The sequence below is a fragment of the Podarcis cretensis genome, assembly GCF_951804945.1.
Source record: "Podarcis cretensis genome assembly, chromosome: 15".
In the NCBI taxonomy this organism is placed as follows: Eukaryota; Metazoa; Chordata; class Lepidosauria; order Squamata; family Lacertidae; genus Podarcis; species Podarcis cretensis.
The window spans coordinates 907,730-925,801 of NC_137185.1; the positions used below are offsets into that span (position 1 = coordinate 907,730).

An 18,072-nucleotide genomic window follows, 5' to 3' on the forward strand; every position below is an offset into this window, starting at 1 on the left:
CAGGGACCGGACATACGCTTACTAAATAAATAAATAGCCAGGCTGTCTCACTATCTAGCACAGATTAACTTTTGAGTCACCACAGAAAGTTTTGGAACATCTTGGCCCTTTTGTGGCGCCCTGTTGTCCCTTACGGAGGAGGAGGAGGAGGTCTGGGGAGGGGGGAGAGAAGGAAGCAGCAGCAGCAGCACACCAAATTCATGCCACACATAGAGAGAGAGAGAAGGCAACTGCGAGCTCCAGGGTGTTTATTAGAATATGTATATATATATAATCTATTGCAATCAGTTAATCAGCAAGGGGGGGTCTGCTCCCCTCCCCCCAGGAAAAGGGGGCAAGCACTTGCACAGGTGTGCTGACCCTTGCCTGGGTGGGGGGTTTTCCCACAAGCTGACTCCCTGCCACTCCCACCCCATGGGAAAAATATCATTCCAGGAGGACAGGCAGAGCGAGACAGAACATGGCACTTGGTGGCACCCAAGTACACAAGATGGCAGGGCAGTTGGACCACTGAATCTGTGTGTGTGTGTGTGTGTGTGTTTGCATCCTCACTGGGCTTGAGCAAAGACAGGGAGACTGGAGAACTGGGTGGCAAGGGCATCTGCAAGGGCTGGTCAGCCAGGAAAGAGGCTGACCCCTTCCCAGAGGAGGAGGAGGAGGAGGTCCTAAGGGTTCCAGTTCTCCAAGCAACACATGAGGACCATTCTCCACAGGGTGGAGAGAAGGCACTCTCCATAGTCCAACTGGAGGAGCCCTCGGTGCCCAGGTGTTGCCGCCGTCCAGGTGCAAAGCCTTCTCTCTTTGCACGGAGGCCAGCTCTTGCAGGGGGGGGGAGAGGCATATGGGATGGGTGGGGGGAGCCAGGAGGACAGAAGAAGTCTTGTGCGACACACACACACAATCGAAAAAGTTCAAGAACAGGAATGCTGCGTTGGAGAGGGGCAGTGGAAGAGGGCACCAAAGCTGCTGCCCTCCGTGGGTTCCTCAGCGAATGCCCACCCCACTCCCCAGAGAGAGTCAGGCACATACGGTGATGAGAGGATTGGGGCCTCTGGCTGCTTAGCAGCCTGCTTGCAGAGAGTCAAAGCCGGCACGGAGGTCTCCTCGAAGCCCCCTGCCCTCTCTCTCACCCACCCCCAGTCCTCCCACAAAGGGGCTCTGCCCCCGTTGCCAGAAGGGAGGAGAGCGCCGGGGCTACGCCAGGAGCCGGACGGTGCCATTGTCGGAGCCCAGCAGGAGCTGGCACTTGGTGGGCAGGACAGCCAGGCTGGTGAGGGTGCCCCGGAAGTTCTCGGAGCTGAGCTTCGTGATGCTGGGGGACAGCGCCTCCTGCAGGGCGTAGACGCTGATCCTGTTGGCCACGGTGCCGGCCACCACCTCGTTGCCGTAGAGGTCGAAGGTGTGGATGGGCTCCGAGGAGGCCGGCTTGTAGGTCTGAAGGGGTTTCGGCTCCAGCTCCTTCCAGATGGCCAGGGAGTGGTCGGAGGAGGAGCTGATCAGCACGTTGCCCTCTGTGGCCTGTGGGGGAAACGTCACCCGTCAGCTCAGGGGCATCTCGGCCCACACCCAGGAACCCCACCCAGAATGTGGGGGGCAGCAGTCCTTTGACGCAATGGGAAGGTGCACCCCACCACTGAATCCTGCTTTACAAAGTGGCAGGAGAAAGGCACTTTGCACATGCCTCAAGGCACTCTTCCTTACCCAGCAGAATCGTCCTACGCTCCATATGCCCACTCAACTTCTTCCATTGCCACAACTGGCCACATATAACACCCGTCCCACGTTTGCTCAGAACTCAACCTTGGAGTGTGGTGGGACCTAACCTTTGTAACTCCCCGCCTATTGATATGAGGCAGACCCCTGCACTCGACTCTTTCCAGCACGAAAATTTCACGTTCAGGCAAGATGGCCCAGAAAGTTGTGGTAATTTTAATCCGTTTTAGTATTTTAGGTTTTTGTTTGTTTTAAAGAACTTGCGGATTTTTCATGATTTGCTTTTCTTTCTTTTTTAACAATCAAGCGGTGAATGAATTTTATGACATAAATAATTTCACTTCCTGTGCTCCAGGTAGGAGCTCTGGCTAGTATTCAGCCCCAGCACTAAATGGGGGACTCACCCACCACCCACCCATGCTTCATGGAGGACTCCAGTGCTGCCAGCTCCTCCACCGTTCTCAGCGTGCTCTCCAGCAAGAGTGGCAAAACCAAAACCGGCCACTGGCATCTCACTGCCTCCGCAGAACTGGTGGGGAGGGCCTTCCCAAAGGCCACCCCTCCCAATGCAGAATCGGTTGTGAAGAACCAGGGGGCTGCCTCACAGGGGTTGCACATCCCATTTTGCCGCCTGAGGCAAAGCCAGAACATGCGGCCGCCCAAGCCCCCCTTGCTGTAGCAGCAGCAGTTTCCGGCAAGATCACGTGAGATTTTGGCAACATTCTGCCGGAATCCAGTGCCGCTGGCAGCAGAGGCAGCAGGGCGCCTGTGGGATACCGCCTTCAGCATCTGCCAGCCAAGGCAGCCTGCCTAATAATAATAATAATAATAATTTATTATTTATACCCCACCCATCTGGCTGGGTCCCCCCAGCCACTCTGGGCGGCTTCCAACAAAACACTAAAATACAATAACCTATTAAACATTAAAAGCTTCCCTAAAAAGGGCTGCCTTCAGATGTCTTCTAAAAGTTTGGTAGTTATTTTTCTCTTTGACATCTGGTGGGAGGGCATTCCATAGGGCGGGTGCCACTACTGAAAAGGCCCTCTGCCTGGTTCCCTGTAACTTGCCTTCTCGTAGCGAGGGAACAGCCAGAAGGCCCTCGGCGCTGGAGCTCAGTGTCCGGGCAGAACAATGGGGGTGGAGGCGCTCCTTCAGGTATACTGGATCAAGGCCGTTTAGGGCTTTAAAGGTCAGCACCAACACTTTGAATTGTGCTTGGAAACATACTGGGTGCCAGTGTAGGTCTTTCAAGACCGGTGTTATGTGGTCTCAGCGGCCGCTCCCAGTTACCAGTCTAGCTGCCGCATCCTGGATTAGTTGTAGTTTCTGGGTCACCTTCAAAGGTAGCCCCACGCAGAGCGCATGGCAGTAGTCCAAGCGAGAGTGGGTGGGCCGGCCCTGCTGCCACACAGGATGCAGATGCCCCAGCCAGCCCAGTCCCTGACAGCAGCAGTGCCTGGGAACTGCCAGTGGGGCTTTGTGGCCGAGGGCCTCCCGTCAGCGGAGGAACAGCAAGCAGCTGGGTTGTTTGGCTCTGGGTGAAGGACATGGAGGGCAGCCCAGGGAGAAGGCAAATAGGGAGAAGGGTTAGCCATTCAGATGGGGGCAGCCGGCCAGTGCTAAGGGGGAAAAGCAGGGACCGCCAGCACACACACATTCTCGGCTTCCCCTCCTCTGGCACACAAGACCTTTGTCCTCCTCCCACCAGCTCAGAAATGGCCCCCAGAGAAGGATCAACAGAGGGAACAACCGGCCAAACCCCCAATGCCCTAACCCCACTTCCACACCCACGCAGCACAAGCCGCTCCACAACCGGACGCCTTCCACAAGGTATTGCTCACATGCGACCGCCCTCCTCTCTGGAATCATGAAGGCTGGAGGCAGGGGTTTCTGTTTGTCTGTGTGCAACATTGCAATACCAGATTCCCCGGTTTCTTCAGCGTGCAATCTGGGAATGCACTGGAGACACGTAAGCAGACAAGGCTACGGTGAATGATGCCCCTGTGTCAGATCTGAAGCTGCAAGGGCCTTGGGGCAGGGGGCCTGAGACCCCCCCCCATGCAGAGCATTGCCTGGCTCCTTGTGCTCCCTTAACCCGAGTCCCTCAGCCCAGCCCCCAAGAGCACCAGGCGATACCTTGGACCCACAGAAGGGAATCTTCAGCTGTCCGAGGTGCAGCAGTGGGGAAAGGGGGGCAGCCGATCTCTGAGCGAGAATGAAAAGGCATCTAGGTCAGACCAGGAGAGGTAATCTGGGGCTCCCAGGGTGGTGCCCATGGGCACAGTGGTGCCTCCAGGCATCGCCTGGGATGCCCTCCCACACCTCCTAATTCCTGGCTTTTATTTCAAAAACTGTGGCCTTGGTTGGCCACAGGAGGTTGCTTAGATGGGCCTGAACCAGCAGGGCTATTCTTGGGTTCTTATGATGGGATGGTCCCTAGTTTTGGCCAGCATTTGAAAGGTCAATTGTAAACGAATTTGCCTTTGAGACGAACGAGGCGGGGGGGGGATGCACCCAAATGAACCCCTCCAGCCCAGCCCCTTACCTTGATCTGCAAGATGTCTCCCTCGTGTGCTGGCCACACCTTCAGGATGAGGCCTGTCCGGGTGTCCAGCAGGGCCATGAAGCCAGAGGAGAAGCCGGCTACCACGCTCCGGCCACTGGGGCTGACGGCCAGGCAGCGGACAAGGCCAGCGTTGGCCCCACAGGCCAGGCGGAATTCATGCTGGGGGCACAGAAGGAGGGGAGGCAGAGGGGTGTCAGAAGCAGCTTCTCCCAGTCAGAACCTGTGGCAATTCTCCCCCGGTGTCACCTGCTCTGACTGGCAGCAGCAGCTCTCCAGGGTTTCCCCCCAGCATTTCCCCATCAGGGATTGGACCTGAGACCTTCTGCCTGCAAGGCCACTGCTCTGCCTCAGAGGATCAGGGGAACGACGTCAGGCCCTCCAGGGCCCTGGGAAAGGGAGACCCTCCCAGCACCTGCCACGTGGCCCCCTTTGTAAGTGAGGGGACTGGTGTGGGGCTGGACTGGGGACCTCCTGCCTGCAAGCTGGGTGCCTCCCAACTCCCAAAGTTGTCGCTTGGGGTCACAATTCATGACTCCCAGATAAATGTGAGGCCCCTCCAGCCCCCAGGCCCACCCTCACAGGGCACTGCCTGGCTGCAGGCCAGACTCCCTGTCCATCTGGTCCAGTACTGCTTGCTCTGACTAGCAGCATCTCTCCAGGGCCTCAGGCAAGGAAGGGTCTTCCCCATCACCTGACACTTTTCCAAGAGGCTGGGAGCAAACCAGAGACCTACATGCAAAGCAGATGTTTTGTCTCCGAGTGACAGATCCCATAGGGAAGCGGCTGAGGGATCCCGGAAAAGAGACTCGGAGGTGACATGAGAGCCATTTCCCGTCTCTGAAGGGCTGCCACATGGAAGGTGGCGGAAGCTTGTTTTCTGCTGTTCTGGAGGGCAGGAGCCGAACCAACAGATACCAAATGGCAAGAAAGATTCTGGCAGAACATTAGAAAGAACTTCCTAAGAGCTGTTTGGCAGCGGAGGTTTTTGAGCAGCTCTGACCACCAAGACATTCTTCCAAATGTCCCGTCAAGTTGGCTGGCCGTCTGCCAGAGATGCTTCTGTTGTGATTCTGACATTATAGGGAGTTGGATTGGAGGACTCGACAAGGCTGTTATTCTGAGCTGCCTTCCTGCCTTTCTCTATCCAGCTCAGTCCTGGCAGTACAGGCAACGACACCCCATTTACACGTATTCATGCAACACGCCAAGCTCGGAACGACCCAAAAACATCATCAAAAGGGGGACTGCCATAAAACTTAGGGGAAAAGCTGTACTGCAAAAATGATTAAGGTTTTAAATGATAATTTTAGGTTATATTTGAGTGATCAAGATTTATTTTTTTTCAAAGTGATCAAGATTTAATTCAAACATACGCAATTTCACATGAGCATGAGATTCCTTGGAAACGTAACTGCTGCATAAATTGGGAGTTGCCTGTATTGGCTCCCTAGTGTCTGTGGAAGAGAAAACCATCGCCTGCTCTCAGACCCCTTTCCAGTGGGAAGCTGGACCAGGGCAGCTGCTCTGTCCCAAGGCTACGGCCTCCTCTTCACAGGCATGACCAATGGGGAGCAGGAAATGTCCCCCACCTCCGCCGACTAAAGCAGCCCCAGGCGCAACGAACCCTCAGTGTACCTGGAGTCCCGGCTTCCGGTGGTCAATGAAGCGCAGGACCGAGTCGGCGCTGGCCATGCTGATGCTGGTGTAGGGAGGCGGCATAGCGCTCACCGCCGTGATGGGCACTTTGCAGTCAGGCGCCTCAAACGTGCGGACGACTTTGCCTGCAAGAGAGAGACAGCCTGCTCAGATGGGGCGAAAGGGGCAGCTGGCTCCAGAGCCGGTTGTGCTGCCCCAAATCCGCCTCTGGTGTGTTTTCCTCCTGGCACACGGGCGTCACCAGATGAGGCATTCCGAAGAGGCTCCAAGCCCCGCTTTCCCTCAACTAGGGCCAGGGCCTTTTCAGTACAGTGGTACCTAGGGTTACAGACACTTCAGGTTACAGACTCTACTAACCCAGAAATAGTACCTCAGGTTAAGTACTTGGCTCCAGGATGAGAACAGAAATCGTGTGGTGGCAGCAGGAGGCCCCATTAGCTAAGGTACCTCAGGTTAAGAACGGACCTCCAGAACGAATTAAGTTTGTAACCAGAGATACCACTGTACTGGCCCCAACTTGGTGGAACGCTCTGTCACAAGAAACCAGGGCCCTGCGGGACTGGACATCTTTTCACAGGGCCTGCAAGACAGAGCTGTTCCGCCTGGCCTTTGGTTTGGACTCAGTCTGACCCTTATGTTTCCCTCCCCTTATGGTTTTGCTCTATCGGCTACTTTTAAAACGAGGCTGCATTTTAAATTGGGTTTTTTTTGTTTTATTCTCTCCCCCCCCCCCCCCGCCCCATTATGTATTTACTGTAATTTTACTGGTGTTAGCCACCCTGAGCCCGGCTCTGGCCGGGGAGGGTGGGGTATAAATAAAATTTATTATTATTATTTTTATTATTACACCACCCAGCCACAGGGGGCCACACTCCTGTGGCCCGGCCAAGCCCCCCTCCCCCACCTCACCAGTGAAGGGGTCCCAGATGTGGACGGTGCCGTCGCAGCTGACCACGTGCTGTGGGGCCTCCAGGACGCCAACGTAGAAGACGGACTTCTTGTGGTGCCCGTAGGTGAGGCGGGGCTCCTCCTCGCAGGTGCCGTCCCCCCGGTTGTAGAGGGGCCAGAGGCGCACCGTCTTGTCCTTGCTGCCACTGAGGAAGAAGTCCTCCCCACCCAGGGGGGCCAGGCACTTGATGGCCCCCGCGTGGCCCACGAAGCTCTGCAGCTTGATCTGGTGGAAGTGGAAGCGGGCGTCGTGCTGGCTCACCCCAATCTCGTACTGCCAGTAGGCCAGCCAGTTGCCGCAGAGGTGGTGGGCGCTGCGGTGCAGCTCCTGCTTCAGGGCCTCCCCCTCCTCCCGGCGCCCCGCCGTGGGGCAGAAGCTGCCGGGGCTCCCCGAGGCCTCCTGCTGGGCCTCCGTGGGGACCTGGATCCGGTTGCCCACCAGCACGCTCCCAAAAGTCCCAGAGTGCGTGTCCTCGCAGGGGCCGGAGGAGGGGTCTGCACCCAGGGTGCTTTGCTCCAAGGAACCCGGGCCTAGCGCGGCCGCATCCTGGCTCTGGGAAGCCAGGCCTCGGGGGTTGATGCTCTCCAGGTAGAGGCCAGCCAGCCGCCCGACCAGCGCATGGTTGGGGACGAGGGTGTGGATCACGTCGCCTGCAGAGAAGGGAGGAAGGTGGGAGAGCTCTGGGTATGGATCCAGGCCCCACGCAAGGCCAGGGAGCTCCAAGGCCTCTCCTCACCAAGCGCAAGGGGGTCAAGGAGCTGCGAAGGCAACAGAGTCTGGGGCTTGTCAAGTTTTTAGAAAGGAGGGAGAGAAACAGTCGGAGGGATTTATAAAAATTGTGCACAGGTTGGAGAAAGGAAGCAGGGAGACGTTTTTATCCCTCTCCCATGCAGTTCTAGAATAAAAAAGTTTATTCAAACTGCTGCAAATTAACCTGTGGAACTCACTGCCTCAAGATGTCCAGGGTCCAAAAGGAAGAATGGATGTTCCTTAGGGGCCTTCAGGTCATCTCAAGGAGATGGGGGAAAAAACACACTTATACCTTTCTGCTTTGCCAGCCTGCCACCCTCCCAATGTTTTGGGCAACGTGGCCACCCCAGTCCCTGCAGCCCAATACAGCTGGAGGGCACCAGGTGGGCACAGGCTGGGCCGATCTTCAAGGTGCCACAAGACTCACTGTTGTGCCTGCTGCCCGAGACTCACACCCAGAGCCATTTGAGAAGGTGCAGAGCGTGTGTGCGTGCATGTGTCTGCAAGAGCACAAGAGACACGGATCGAGAGAGAGAGAGCAGGGGAGGAGAGTCAAGCCTCACACCATACCTAGCAGGCAGGAGAAGGGGACAAAGGTGATGTAAGCCATCTCCAGGCTGAAAACCTTCTGCAGCTCCAACACAGCGGACGGGTCCGGGGGCAGCAGCCTCGTCGGCAGGGCAGGCGGCTCCTGTGTCACACCCTGGGCGGGGGGGGGGGGGAGGAGGAGGAGGAGGAGGAGGAGGAGGAGGGGGCAACCAGTCAGACAAACCTCCGCCTTGCTGGCACCCACCTCTGGGAGAGGATTCCCACCCAGCGCCAACAGCCGCCCTGAGAACAGCACTGCATTTTGGAAGAGGCCATTTCCCCCCTGCCTGCACTTTTCATAGAACTGTAGAGCTGGAAGAGACCCCATGAAAGCATTGTAGAAACTGGAACCCAGTGTTTGTTTCTCCCCAACCTCTGCCACCAAGGCTCCCTAGATATGATCCGTACAGCGAATAAGACCATTTTGGCTCTGCAGAGGAAAGATCACTTTCTGGACGTTTGTGGCCTGAGAAACGTCTCCTGGGTTGACCTGATGCCTCTCATGAGAAAGAACCCCTTCCATCCCACTTCCACGTGCCACGAGTTCAAGTCTTGCCAGAGCCAGGGGTCCTTCTCCCCCCCCCCATCAACAGAGGCTGAAAAAGCTCCCCGACCTTCTGCCCTCCCTTCCCGACTCACCTGCTCCAGCAGCGAAAACGTCTCGAAGAACGTCCGGAGAGTCTGGCTGAGGTGCTGCTGCACCATCTCCGACCCGATCCGCAAGCAAACCAGCGCCACGAGGCTGATGGTCTTGAGGCACAAGCCGACGCGGGCCTGGGCCCCGCTGGGGAAGCTGGAGGGGGAGGTGGGGCGTCAGCCAAGAAGGGTGCCCAAGAGAGACATCCCAGCACACACCGCCCAGTCTCCCCCACAAGGGCTCTGGGGGCACAGCAGAGGCTGCAGGATTCTCCCAGCCAGCGCCTCCAGAGCGGAGGCCCTCGTGGCCAGAGAGGGATGCCTGGGACAGGTCCCTCCTGCTGCATGCCAGAGGGGGTCTCTCGCCCCAGCCTCTCACCTGATGGTGGCCGAGGTGAGGAAGCCCAGGACAGGCAGAAGGACCTCCTGGCTGATTTTGGGCAGGATATCCATGAGGGTGGTGTCCGAGAGGTAGACGACGATCTTGCGGGTGAGTGTCATGGCGGCCAGGAGCCCGGCCTCCTTGCGGCTGTTCAGCCGGACAACACCTGCTCCGCCCCCAGGAGCCACCTGGAACAGGGAAAGGAGGTCCCAGGTGGGTCACCGGCAGAACGCCTGCTTGGCATGCAGAAGGTCCTCAGATCAATCCCCAGGAGGCATCTTTAGGTAGGGCTGGGGACAACCCCCACCTTAAAATCCTTGAGAGTCACCGCTGCCTTTCCTATGGCACTTGAGAAAAATCATAGAGTGGTAGAATTGGAAAGGACTCCAGGGTCATCTAGTACAACCCCTGGGGGAAACCTGTAAGCAGGATCCGTGCACAAGAGCCCTCCTGTGCTTTCCAGCACCTGGTCCTCAAGCAACTATGGATAGCCTTCTCCTCCATGAAACAGACCGTGGCCTCATTTGCACCCCTGCCTTGCCCACTCACGAGCAGGCTGAGGTGACTGCCTCAGATGGCAGGATCCACAGCGGCAGCAGATCCAGTCTCCATGGAAGGCATCACCTCCTGCTGCTGCTGCCGCCTCTGGCCGCCATGGCTGTGGTGCGCTGCTTGGAGGCTGGATCTGCCACCTCCTGAGTAGTCGCCCCCAGGGGTCTCCTGGCATGATTCAGTGTCCTTGGATTCCCACTTCAACCATCCGGCTGATTCCCCTCTTGTTCCTAATGTAGCTCTTCACCCACCCCTTTGCCCCTAGTGGGAGGGGGCGCCATTTTGTGGTTCACCCTTGGTGCCAAACTGGCCAAGTGGACGTCACGGCTGTGAGGCTCAGCGCAGCTCTTCCCGGAGGCCGCCTCCTCCTCCTCCTCCTCCCACCCAGCGAAGGGGCTGCTCCCTCCTCTGACTTTGCTGAATACAACCCTCCATGGTGGGAAAAATTTAAAATGGGGAAGTGTCCCCCAATGCAGAGTGTGACCTCCACACACAGAGAGAGAACAAGTGAGTGTGCAGAAGGCTGAACGCGAGTCAGCTTCTCCTTTCAGAGCAGCCGCCGGGGAGGAAACGAAACTCCTCCCTGAAAAAATATGGTTCCGGAATTGAAATATTAATAGAGAACCTGTAAAATGTGCAGGAGTAAGCAAGAAAATAACAATAGAATCAATTGAATAATTATTAAATTATAACAACACAACAAGATGGAAGAAGTAAAATATTGAGATCACACATGGGTGAAGGGGAGTGGAAGGTATATGGGAATCTATAATATAATTTATAATTTGTTAATTACTTTGTATTTACATACAGCAAAGGGAAGCATAGAGCAATTAGATATATTTTAATTTAGGTAATCTACGTAATAGGCTTATGTTAGAAAATGAATATGGATTTTGAATTTGATGTTTGTAATTTTTTTTGGGTTTTGAAATGATAATAATAATAAATGAAATTCCTCCCTGAGCTGCCACCCCCCCCCCCCAGGACACAAAGCAAGGCAAACTCCCTCCTTGGAAGGGGGGGCAACATCTAGGACTTTAGTTGGCATATATTTGCCCAATCTTCTGTCCCACTGGCCCCTCCTCTGCTCAGCCCCCCACTCCCGCCCTCTGGGAGTTCGCTATGTACTGCTCAGGTACATTTCAGCTTCTCCCTAAAGCCATGAGGGCTAGAAACTTGGGAAGGCGAGTCTGCTTGGGCTGCTTTGTTTTTAAAGCTAAGCTTCTCCGGCTGCTGAAATCTTGAACAGAATCCCGTGTTCCCTGCAGCAAGCTGCTCAGGCTGCCCAAAAATGGTGCTGGAGTGGAAGGATATGAGAGAGAGCCCTGGGTAAGGGCCCAGTAGCGCAGAACACCTGCTTGGCATGCAGAAGGTCCCAGCTTCAATCCCCAGCAGCAGCCCCACTGACACTCCCTGCCCAAAACCCTGGAGAGCCATTGCTGTCTGGACAAGACTGTGCCAGGTGGGCCCGGGGTCTGACGCAGCATATGGCAATGGTGTAGGAGAAGGCAAGATGGAATCAGAGAATCCTGGAGCTGGAAGGGACCCCCCAAGGTCATCTAGTCCAACCCCCTGCGATCCAGGAATCTCAGGTACAGAATCCCTGGCAGATGGCCATCGGAACTTTGCTCCAAGGAAGATGAAGAGAGAGGGAAAGTGGAGGGGCCCCACAGACACGCCTGGAGCCCTGAAAGTCACCCTCAGATAGAGACACTGACCAGGTAGCTGATATAGGGCAGGTACAGGTAGGTGAGGACGGGCTCCCCATACAGGTGTGCTAGGTGGATGAGGCAGGCCAGCACCGGCTCGGACACCACATCCCCCACCAGCAGCCGCTTCTGGTAGATGTTCCCGGAGCTCAGAGGGCTGCTCTCTTCAGCCCCGGCCACAAACTGCTGCCTGCCAGGACCTGCAGAAGGAGAAAGAGCAGAGAGAGAATGTGAGGGGAACCCTCAAAGGTCATCCAGCCCAACCCGCTCCCAAGGCAGGAAATCCGATTGCGACAGCAGCCCTGAAAGGCGGCCGTTCAGCCACTGCTTACACGCCCCTGGTGAAGGAGGGTCCACACACACAAACCCCGGGGCATCTCAGACCCTCAGTGCCCCTGGTCCAAGTCCTGCCGTCTGGGGAATGCCTGTGGGGCTGCTGGGCTCTAACACCTGTCCCTGTCCCTGACCAGGTTGCCCATGCCAGCTGCTGCAGCTGATAGAAAACTGGAGCCCAGTGAAGACAAGTCCACCACTTTCAGAGGGAATCTGTTCCACTTTGAACAGCTCTTACCCTCAGAAAGTTTTTAGTTGGACTCTCCTTTCCTGCAAGAGGAGTCTGTTTGTTCAGGTCCTGCCCTCCAGGGGAGGAGAAAGCAACCTTGCGCCTTCCTCCATGTGACAGCCCTCGAGAGAGAGAGAGAGAGAGAGAGAGAGAGAGAGAGGAAGATGGCTCTTCTATCTCCTCTTCTGCAGGCTAAACTCACTCTAGACCCCAACTGCCCACCCGCCCCACTTGGGCACCAGGTTGGCAAAGGTTGTTCCAACAGAAGGCCTCCCCCAGACCCATGAAAAGCAGCCTCCTCCTTTCCCGCCCCCCCCCCCGCCCCATAACCCCACAGGCGAGAATTACCGATGTAGCAGGAGGTCAGGAGTCGGAGGAGGTTCCTGGCCACGTAGTGGGAGGTGGTGGTGGGGCCCAGCTTGGGCGAGAGCCACCTCACCATCTTGCAGGCTGTGTCTGGGAGACAAGAGAGGGCGGGAGCGGGCGGTTAGACGGCACCCTGCCCACACCCAAGGGAGCTCCCTTTGCGGGCGAAGCCTGGCAACCCAGCACCTCCCCAGTCCCTGCTGGCGTTTGTTTTGAATTCTTCTTTTGCTTATAACTTATGTTACTCTAAACCACTATGGTATACAATTTTTTAAATCAATGAATGAATGACTAGGGCCCCCCCCACCCCCGGAAGGAGCCTTGGCTCACCCAGCAGAATGCTCCTCTCCTTGTCCCCCTCCTGGTCCAACAAGCCCCGTCCGACCCGGTCCTCCTCCTCCTCCTCCTCCTCCTCGCCATCATTGTCCTCTGCCAGGCTGGCTTCCACCGAGGCGCTGAGTCCCAAGGAGAGCGTCAGCTCCTCCGCGACCACAGTGGTGGCGTCATCACGCTCTTCCTCCCCATCCTGCTGGCCCTCGTCTTCCTCCTCCTGCGGCTGCTCCTCCTCCTGCTCTTCCTCCTCTTCCTCCTCGCTGTGCTTCAGGTCCTGGCTGCTGTCGAGGGACTTGAGGCTCCCTTTGTCCTTCTGGGACTCCCCGTCGGCGGCTGACCGGTCCTCCCCCAGGGAGATCTCGCTGGCGCTGCTCTTGTCGCTCAGGCGGCCCAGGCTGAGGGATTCCTCGGCTGCCGCAGCCTCTTCCTCTTCCTCCTCCGTGCCCCGCAGAGCCTCGGCCACGTAGAGCCCGTTTTGGAAGTCCTCGCTCTCGGGCAGGTCAGCCTGGTCGTGCAGGCTGACCCCGGACATGTAGCCCAGCAGCTGCAGGGCCGAGCCCCTCTCCGCCTCCGCCTTGGCCTCCTCCCCAAAGGAGCAGGGCCCGGGACTGCCCCCTCCGCTCTCGTCGTCCTCCTCCTCCTCCGTCACCCCCAGCAGGGCCTTGTTCTCCTCCGGGGCGGCCCCCTCGGACCCCACCAGCACCTGCAGGATGTGGGGCAGGAAGGCGGAGAGGAAGAGCTGCAGGCCCAGCCGCGCCATCAGCTGCGCCACAAAGCAGTCGGTGTACAGGTAGAATCGCCCATGGAGGCAGCGGGGGTTTTCGTAGGCCCCCACCAGCAGCTTCAGCAGGTATTTGTGGGCGTTGCGGGGGCCCAGGGCCCTGGCGATGGGCTCAAAGAGGTACCAGGCGGCGTGGACAGCAGTGCGCTCCCCGGACAGCAGCGCCAGGACGAAGGGCAGCAGGATCTCCAGGCCCTCGGGGGTGATGCTGCTCAGGACGCCCTCCAGCTGCCGCCACAGCTGGAACACCAGCTCCCGGCCCTCGGCCTCCGCCTGGCGAGACAGGTAGGTGGAGATGAAGCGGTGCAGAGCCGGGAAGTAGGTGGGGAAGGGCAGCACCGCGCTGAAGGAGCTCCGCAGCTGCCAGGGGCAGGGCGGAGGGAGGCCCTGCCAGACAGGGGGGTAGTCAAACAGGAGCGGTCCCCACCCCGCCCTGGCGAGCTGCCCATCCGCCACCCTCAGCCGCAGCAGCGTATCCAGCAGGTGCTGCAGAGGAGCTGGGATGTCCTTGGGGTGCTGGCGGCACAGCCTCCGAGCCGCCTGGAAGCGCTCCGCCAGGGCCGCCCCGGGCTCCAGCGCCCGCAGCTTCGGGGCAAAGACGATCTCGACCACCACAACCCCCAGGGCCTGCATGTCTCTCTGGAAGAGGTCCGAGGGCCCCGGGGGCAAGCGAGGCTGGCGCTGCTCCGGCCGGCCCACCTGGGTGTGCAGCCCCTTCAGGAGGAAGGCCTCCAGCTTCTCCAACTCCTCCAAGGCCTGCAGGAAGTTGCAGCCCTCGGGAACGACGATCTTGGCCTCTAGCCCTTCCGCAGGAGGAGCCCCCGCCTTGGTCCTGCTGCGGCCGAGGTGCTTGCCCTCTGCGGGCATCCCCGGGGGCGGGGCGGGGGGACCGGGCAGCTCCGTGGCCCGGCATGCCCCCGCAGGGAGGGCCTCCAGCGCCTCCGCCCCCTGCTCCACCTCCTCCTCCGCCGCCACTGTGAACCGACCTCCAGCCCACACGCCTTCACATGGCGCCGCTTCCACGACCGGCCCGCCGGCCCCATTGCTGGCCTGGCCCTTGGGGGCACCCCCTTCCAGGACTCTCGTCTCCTGCACAGGTGGGATGAGGGGCCTGGTGATGGGTGGGGCTTCGGCGGAGAGGAGGGCGCAGCTCCCCGCCAGGCGCCGGGGGTGGGGCTGGTCAAAGAGAGGCACCACCCCGTAGCTGGCCAGGTGGGTGTGGCCGTCCACCAGGTGCAGGCAGACGTTCTTCTCCTTGACGGCCTCCTTGCCCAGCAGCTTGTAGCCGAAGGTGAGGTCGATCCAGTGGTGGAGGTCCTGGGAGACTTCCCAGCTCTCCAGCAGCGCCCGGTGGGCAGCCACAAACTCCTCGCGGGAGGCGCACCAGGCCGGCACCTCCAGGTCCGGCATGTCCGGGTGGATGGAGCGGAAGATGGTGGGGTCCGAGTAGAACTCGGGGATGCACTCGTCCGGCGTCCAGCCCTGCATGCGCTCCATGCTGGCCGGGTACTCGTTGGGCTCCCACTGGGAGCGCACGTGGGAGCACAGCACGGCCCGGGGCGTCCGCCGGGCGGTGTAGACGTAGTAGGTGATGTCAGAGAGGACGTCAGAGATGTGGTGGGGCACGTGGGGCTGCTCCCCGCCCAGGCCGCCCCCGGCCACAAAGGCCTGCTTGGTCATCTCATAGGTGAAGTCCAGCTGCTTGTCGCCCTTGTTGAGGCGGAACTTCGACTTCCGAAGGTCCCGGAAGCGGCCGTTGCGGGTGCTGAAGTCCACCACCCAGGGCAGGACCGGGTGGTAGTTGGGGTCACCCGCCCGGCGGCCGGCCAAGCGGTTCAGGTGCAGGAGGTAGTCAAAGTTGCTGAGGCGCCCGTGCACCCATTCCAGCACCAGCTGCCCAAGGCCCTTCCCAGGCGCTGCAGGGATGCCGCCTCCGTCCGCCAGCGGGTCCCTCCCTGCAGTACCCGCCTCCGCTTCTGCCGCCACCTCCTCCTCCTCCTCCTCCTCGTCCCGCTCGTAGTCCCGGAGCTGGACCCTGAGCCGGGCGCACAGCTTCTCGTCCACGGCCACGTCGTGCAAGGAGAAGGCCCCGCACGCCAGCCCTGCCCGGTGGCAGGCCTCCATGGCCTGCAGGACCTGGAAGAGGATGAAGAGGAGCTTGGCATGGCTGTTGGTCAGCTTGGCCGGGCTGAAGGTCACGATGTCATGGAGGCAGAACTGGACGTAGGGGAAGACCACGTACAACATCTCTGGGGACTCCAGCAGCGCCTCCGCCGGGAGGATGCTGGGGCAGCGCAGAGGAGGGCACCTGCCGGGCGAGCAACCGCCCTCTTTGGCCGGGGAGGTGCAGGAGGGGGCGCCCCTGCCCACGGGGACGATGGGGCAGCCGTAGAGCCTCTGGAGGGCCCCACAGAGCACCTCCAGGGCAGGGGCCGTGGGCGGGGTGGTCGCGTGGCAGTACGGGCGGACGTAAAGGCGGTGAGCCTGGCTCCACAGGTTCCGGTAGTTCTGAGAAGCCACATGGCGCATGAAACCATGGAGCGTCTCCGGGGGCTCCTTCGGGTCGCCAGGCACCACAGCCAGCCCGTAGCACAGCCGGTCCTTCCTCAGGCCGTGGATCTCCACCCGGGTCCAGCCGGACGGCAGCTTCTGCACCGAGTGCTGGAGGCAGGTGCGCACCTCCACATCACTGAGCCCTTCGGGGTGCGGGCACAGGCTGGGCAGCACCCCCCGCTCCTTCAGGCCGGCCAGCCACTTGGTGGGCACCAGAGCGATGACGTGGGAGCTCCCCGTGGCAGCTGCCAGCTGGCTGCGGTCAATGCCCAAGTCCTTCTCCACCTGCCTGAGGAGGGTGTCCATCCTGGGGGCAGCACAGCAGCATTCCCTGGGGAGGGGGAGACACAAAGAGCCACAGATCACTGGGGCAGAACATAGAATGTCTGTGGAAGGGGTGGGTGGCTAGAATCAGAGAACTGGGAGGGACCACAAGGGGCATCTGGTCCACCCCCCCTGCAATGCTCAAACCCACAACCCGGACTGAGACTGAGAGTCTCATGCTCTGCCCTCTGAGCTATCCCGGCTCACAGCCAGAGGCCTGTGGCAAAGTTGGAATGCCTGTGGGCCGCCTGTTGAACCCAAGCCCCATTTGAACAAGGGGTTGGGCTGGATGACCCCTTGGGTCCCTCCAAACTCTAAAAGTTCTGTGGTTCTATGGAAGAGAGCCGCCAGACACCAGCTCCGACCATGTTGGTCCATTCACCAAACAGCGGCTGCCCAGTCTCATAAGAGACCTACACATAAATGAGTCCATCTAGCTCAGGACTGCCTGCTCTGACTGGCAGCAGCTCTGCAGGATTTCAGGCCAGGGCCATTCCCTGCCCTTCCTGGATTTGCTGCCTGGGACTGAGCCTGGGAGCTTCTGCGTGCAAACAAGGGGCAGCTGAGCCCAAGCAGAGCTCAGAGACAGGATCAAACCAGAGGCCCACCTCGCTCCCCGGCACCCCCCTTCCCACGAGGCCAAGGGATCCCACCCACCCCGGAGAAAGGCACCAGCTCCTTGACGATTAATTTCCAAGAACTGAGGAAGCGCCCAGCCCGAGGCTGCCTCGCATCACGCGCCTCGCGCGCTGCAAACTGTCAGCTGACAGAGCGCTTCGCCGGCGCTGCCCCGCGGAAAGGGGAAATCCACTCTGCACATGCTCGGGCGACCGGGCTGCCAGGACCACGCGGGAAACGAGCTGAGGGTCCAAGCCCGGACTCCGGGCGTGGGGCGGCCCCCTCCTCCAACCTCCCTCAGCTCCGGGGTCGGGGCAGCGGCGGACCCTCCCGGGTCCTTCCCTCCCCGGCCCCTTCCCGCCGGACGCGCCTGCCCTACCTCCGGCAGCCAGCAAGGCACTCTGCACATGTTCAGAGGCCCGCCTGCCCCGCTTCCCTGGCGGGGAGCGCTGCTGGGCGAGGCTCGGGGCCGAGCAGGGGCGGCGGGGCAGCCTCACCTGGCGTGGGCGCGGGGCTCAGGCGGCGCGCGAGGGGGCGCCTTCCTCGGCGGCGGCCGATCTCGCTCCGCTCACAGCCATGTTGGGTCAGCTGACGCGCGGGTCACGTGGCGCCGCTTCCTGGGGAAAGACACAAACTCCACGTGGCCCGAGGGGGGGGGAGCGGCGTGCACGCGCAGCCAAGGAGGCACGGGGGCGCGCGCTCGAGAGGCGGGCGCGGGGAGCGAGTTGACCTAAATTTACGTCCAATTTACGTAAATTTGGAACTTCCTGCCTATTGATATCACTATTCCGCTGGGCAGCTGCTGAGAAGAGTAATGTTTACTCAAGTCCACCCAGATGGAAGTTGCTGGGGGATTTAATCTAATATTTTAACTTTTCATCTGTTTTAAAGCAACGCTGTAAAAATGTCTCGATTTTATTGCTTCATCTTTTTGTAAACCGCTCTGAGGTTTTGTTTTTGCGATCACGACACCTGCGCCTCAGATGTCTAGTTAAGGAAATGTGCTGACGATTTTTCCCCGAATGATG

General features: G+C 59.4%; 1 protein-coding gene across 2 annotated transcripts; it reads right to left on the minus strand.

Moving 5' to 3' along the window:
- Positions 1–231: 231 nt before the first annotated feature.
- On the minus strand, positions 232–17,671 carry WDR81 (WD repeat domain 81). Of its 2 annotated transcripts, none has more exons than XM_079955363.1 (11): positions 17,542–17,671; positions 12,766–16,433; positions 12,418–12,525; positions 11,517–11,707; positions 9,241–9,431; positions 8,865–9,018; positions 8,208–8,340; positions 6,848–7,537; positions 5,918–6,063; positions 4,262–4,441; positions 232–1,518 (listed from the first exon to the last, which is right to left on the minus strand). In XM_079955363.1, exons 2-11 carry the CDS (start codon positions 16,406–16,408, stop codon positions 1,195–1,197), a joined length of 5,760 nt encoding a protein of 1,919 aa, XP_079811489.1. In that variant the 5' UTR covers positions 16,409–16,433; positions 17,542–17,671; the 3' UTR covers positions 232–1,194. The 2 variants fall into 2 exon arrangements, with proteins under 2 accessions (XP_079811489.1, XP_079811490.1); XM_079955364.1 differs by lacking the exon at positions 17,542–17,671 and adding an exon at positions 16,844–16,976.
- Between the last annotated feature and the right edge of the window lie 401 nt (positions 17,672–18,072).

Coding starts and splice junctions, on each gene's coding strand:
- WDR81 (XM_079955363.1), bottom strand. CDS start 16,408: ATGGACACCCTCCTCAGGCAGGTGGAGAAGGACTTGGGCATTGACCGC. Junction 9,019..9,240: donor CTCACCTCGGCCACCATCAG/GTGAGAGGCTGG, acceptor CTCCCCCTCCAG/CTTCCCCAGCGGGGCCCAGG. Junction 8,341..8,864: donor CGTTTTCGCTGCTGGAGCAG/GTGAGTCGGGAA, acceptor CCCCCCGCCCAG/GGTGTGACACAGGAGCCGCC.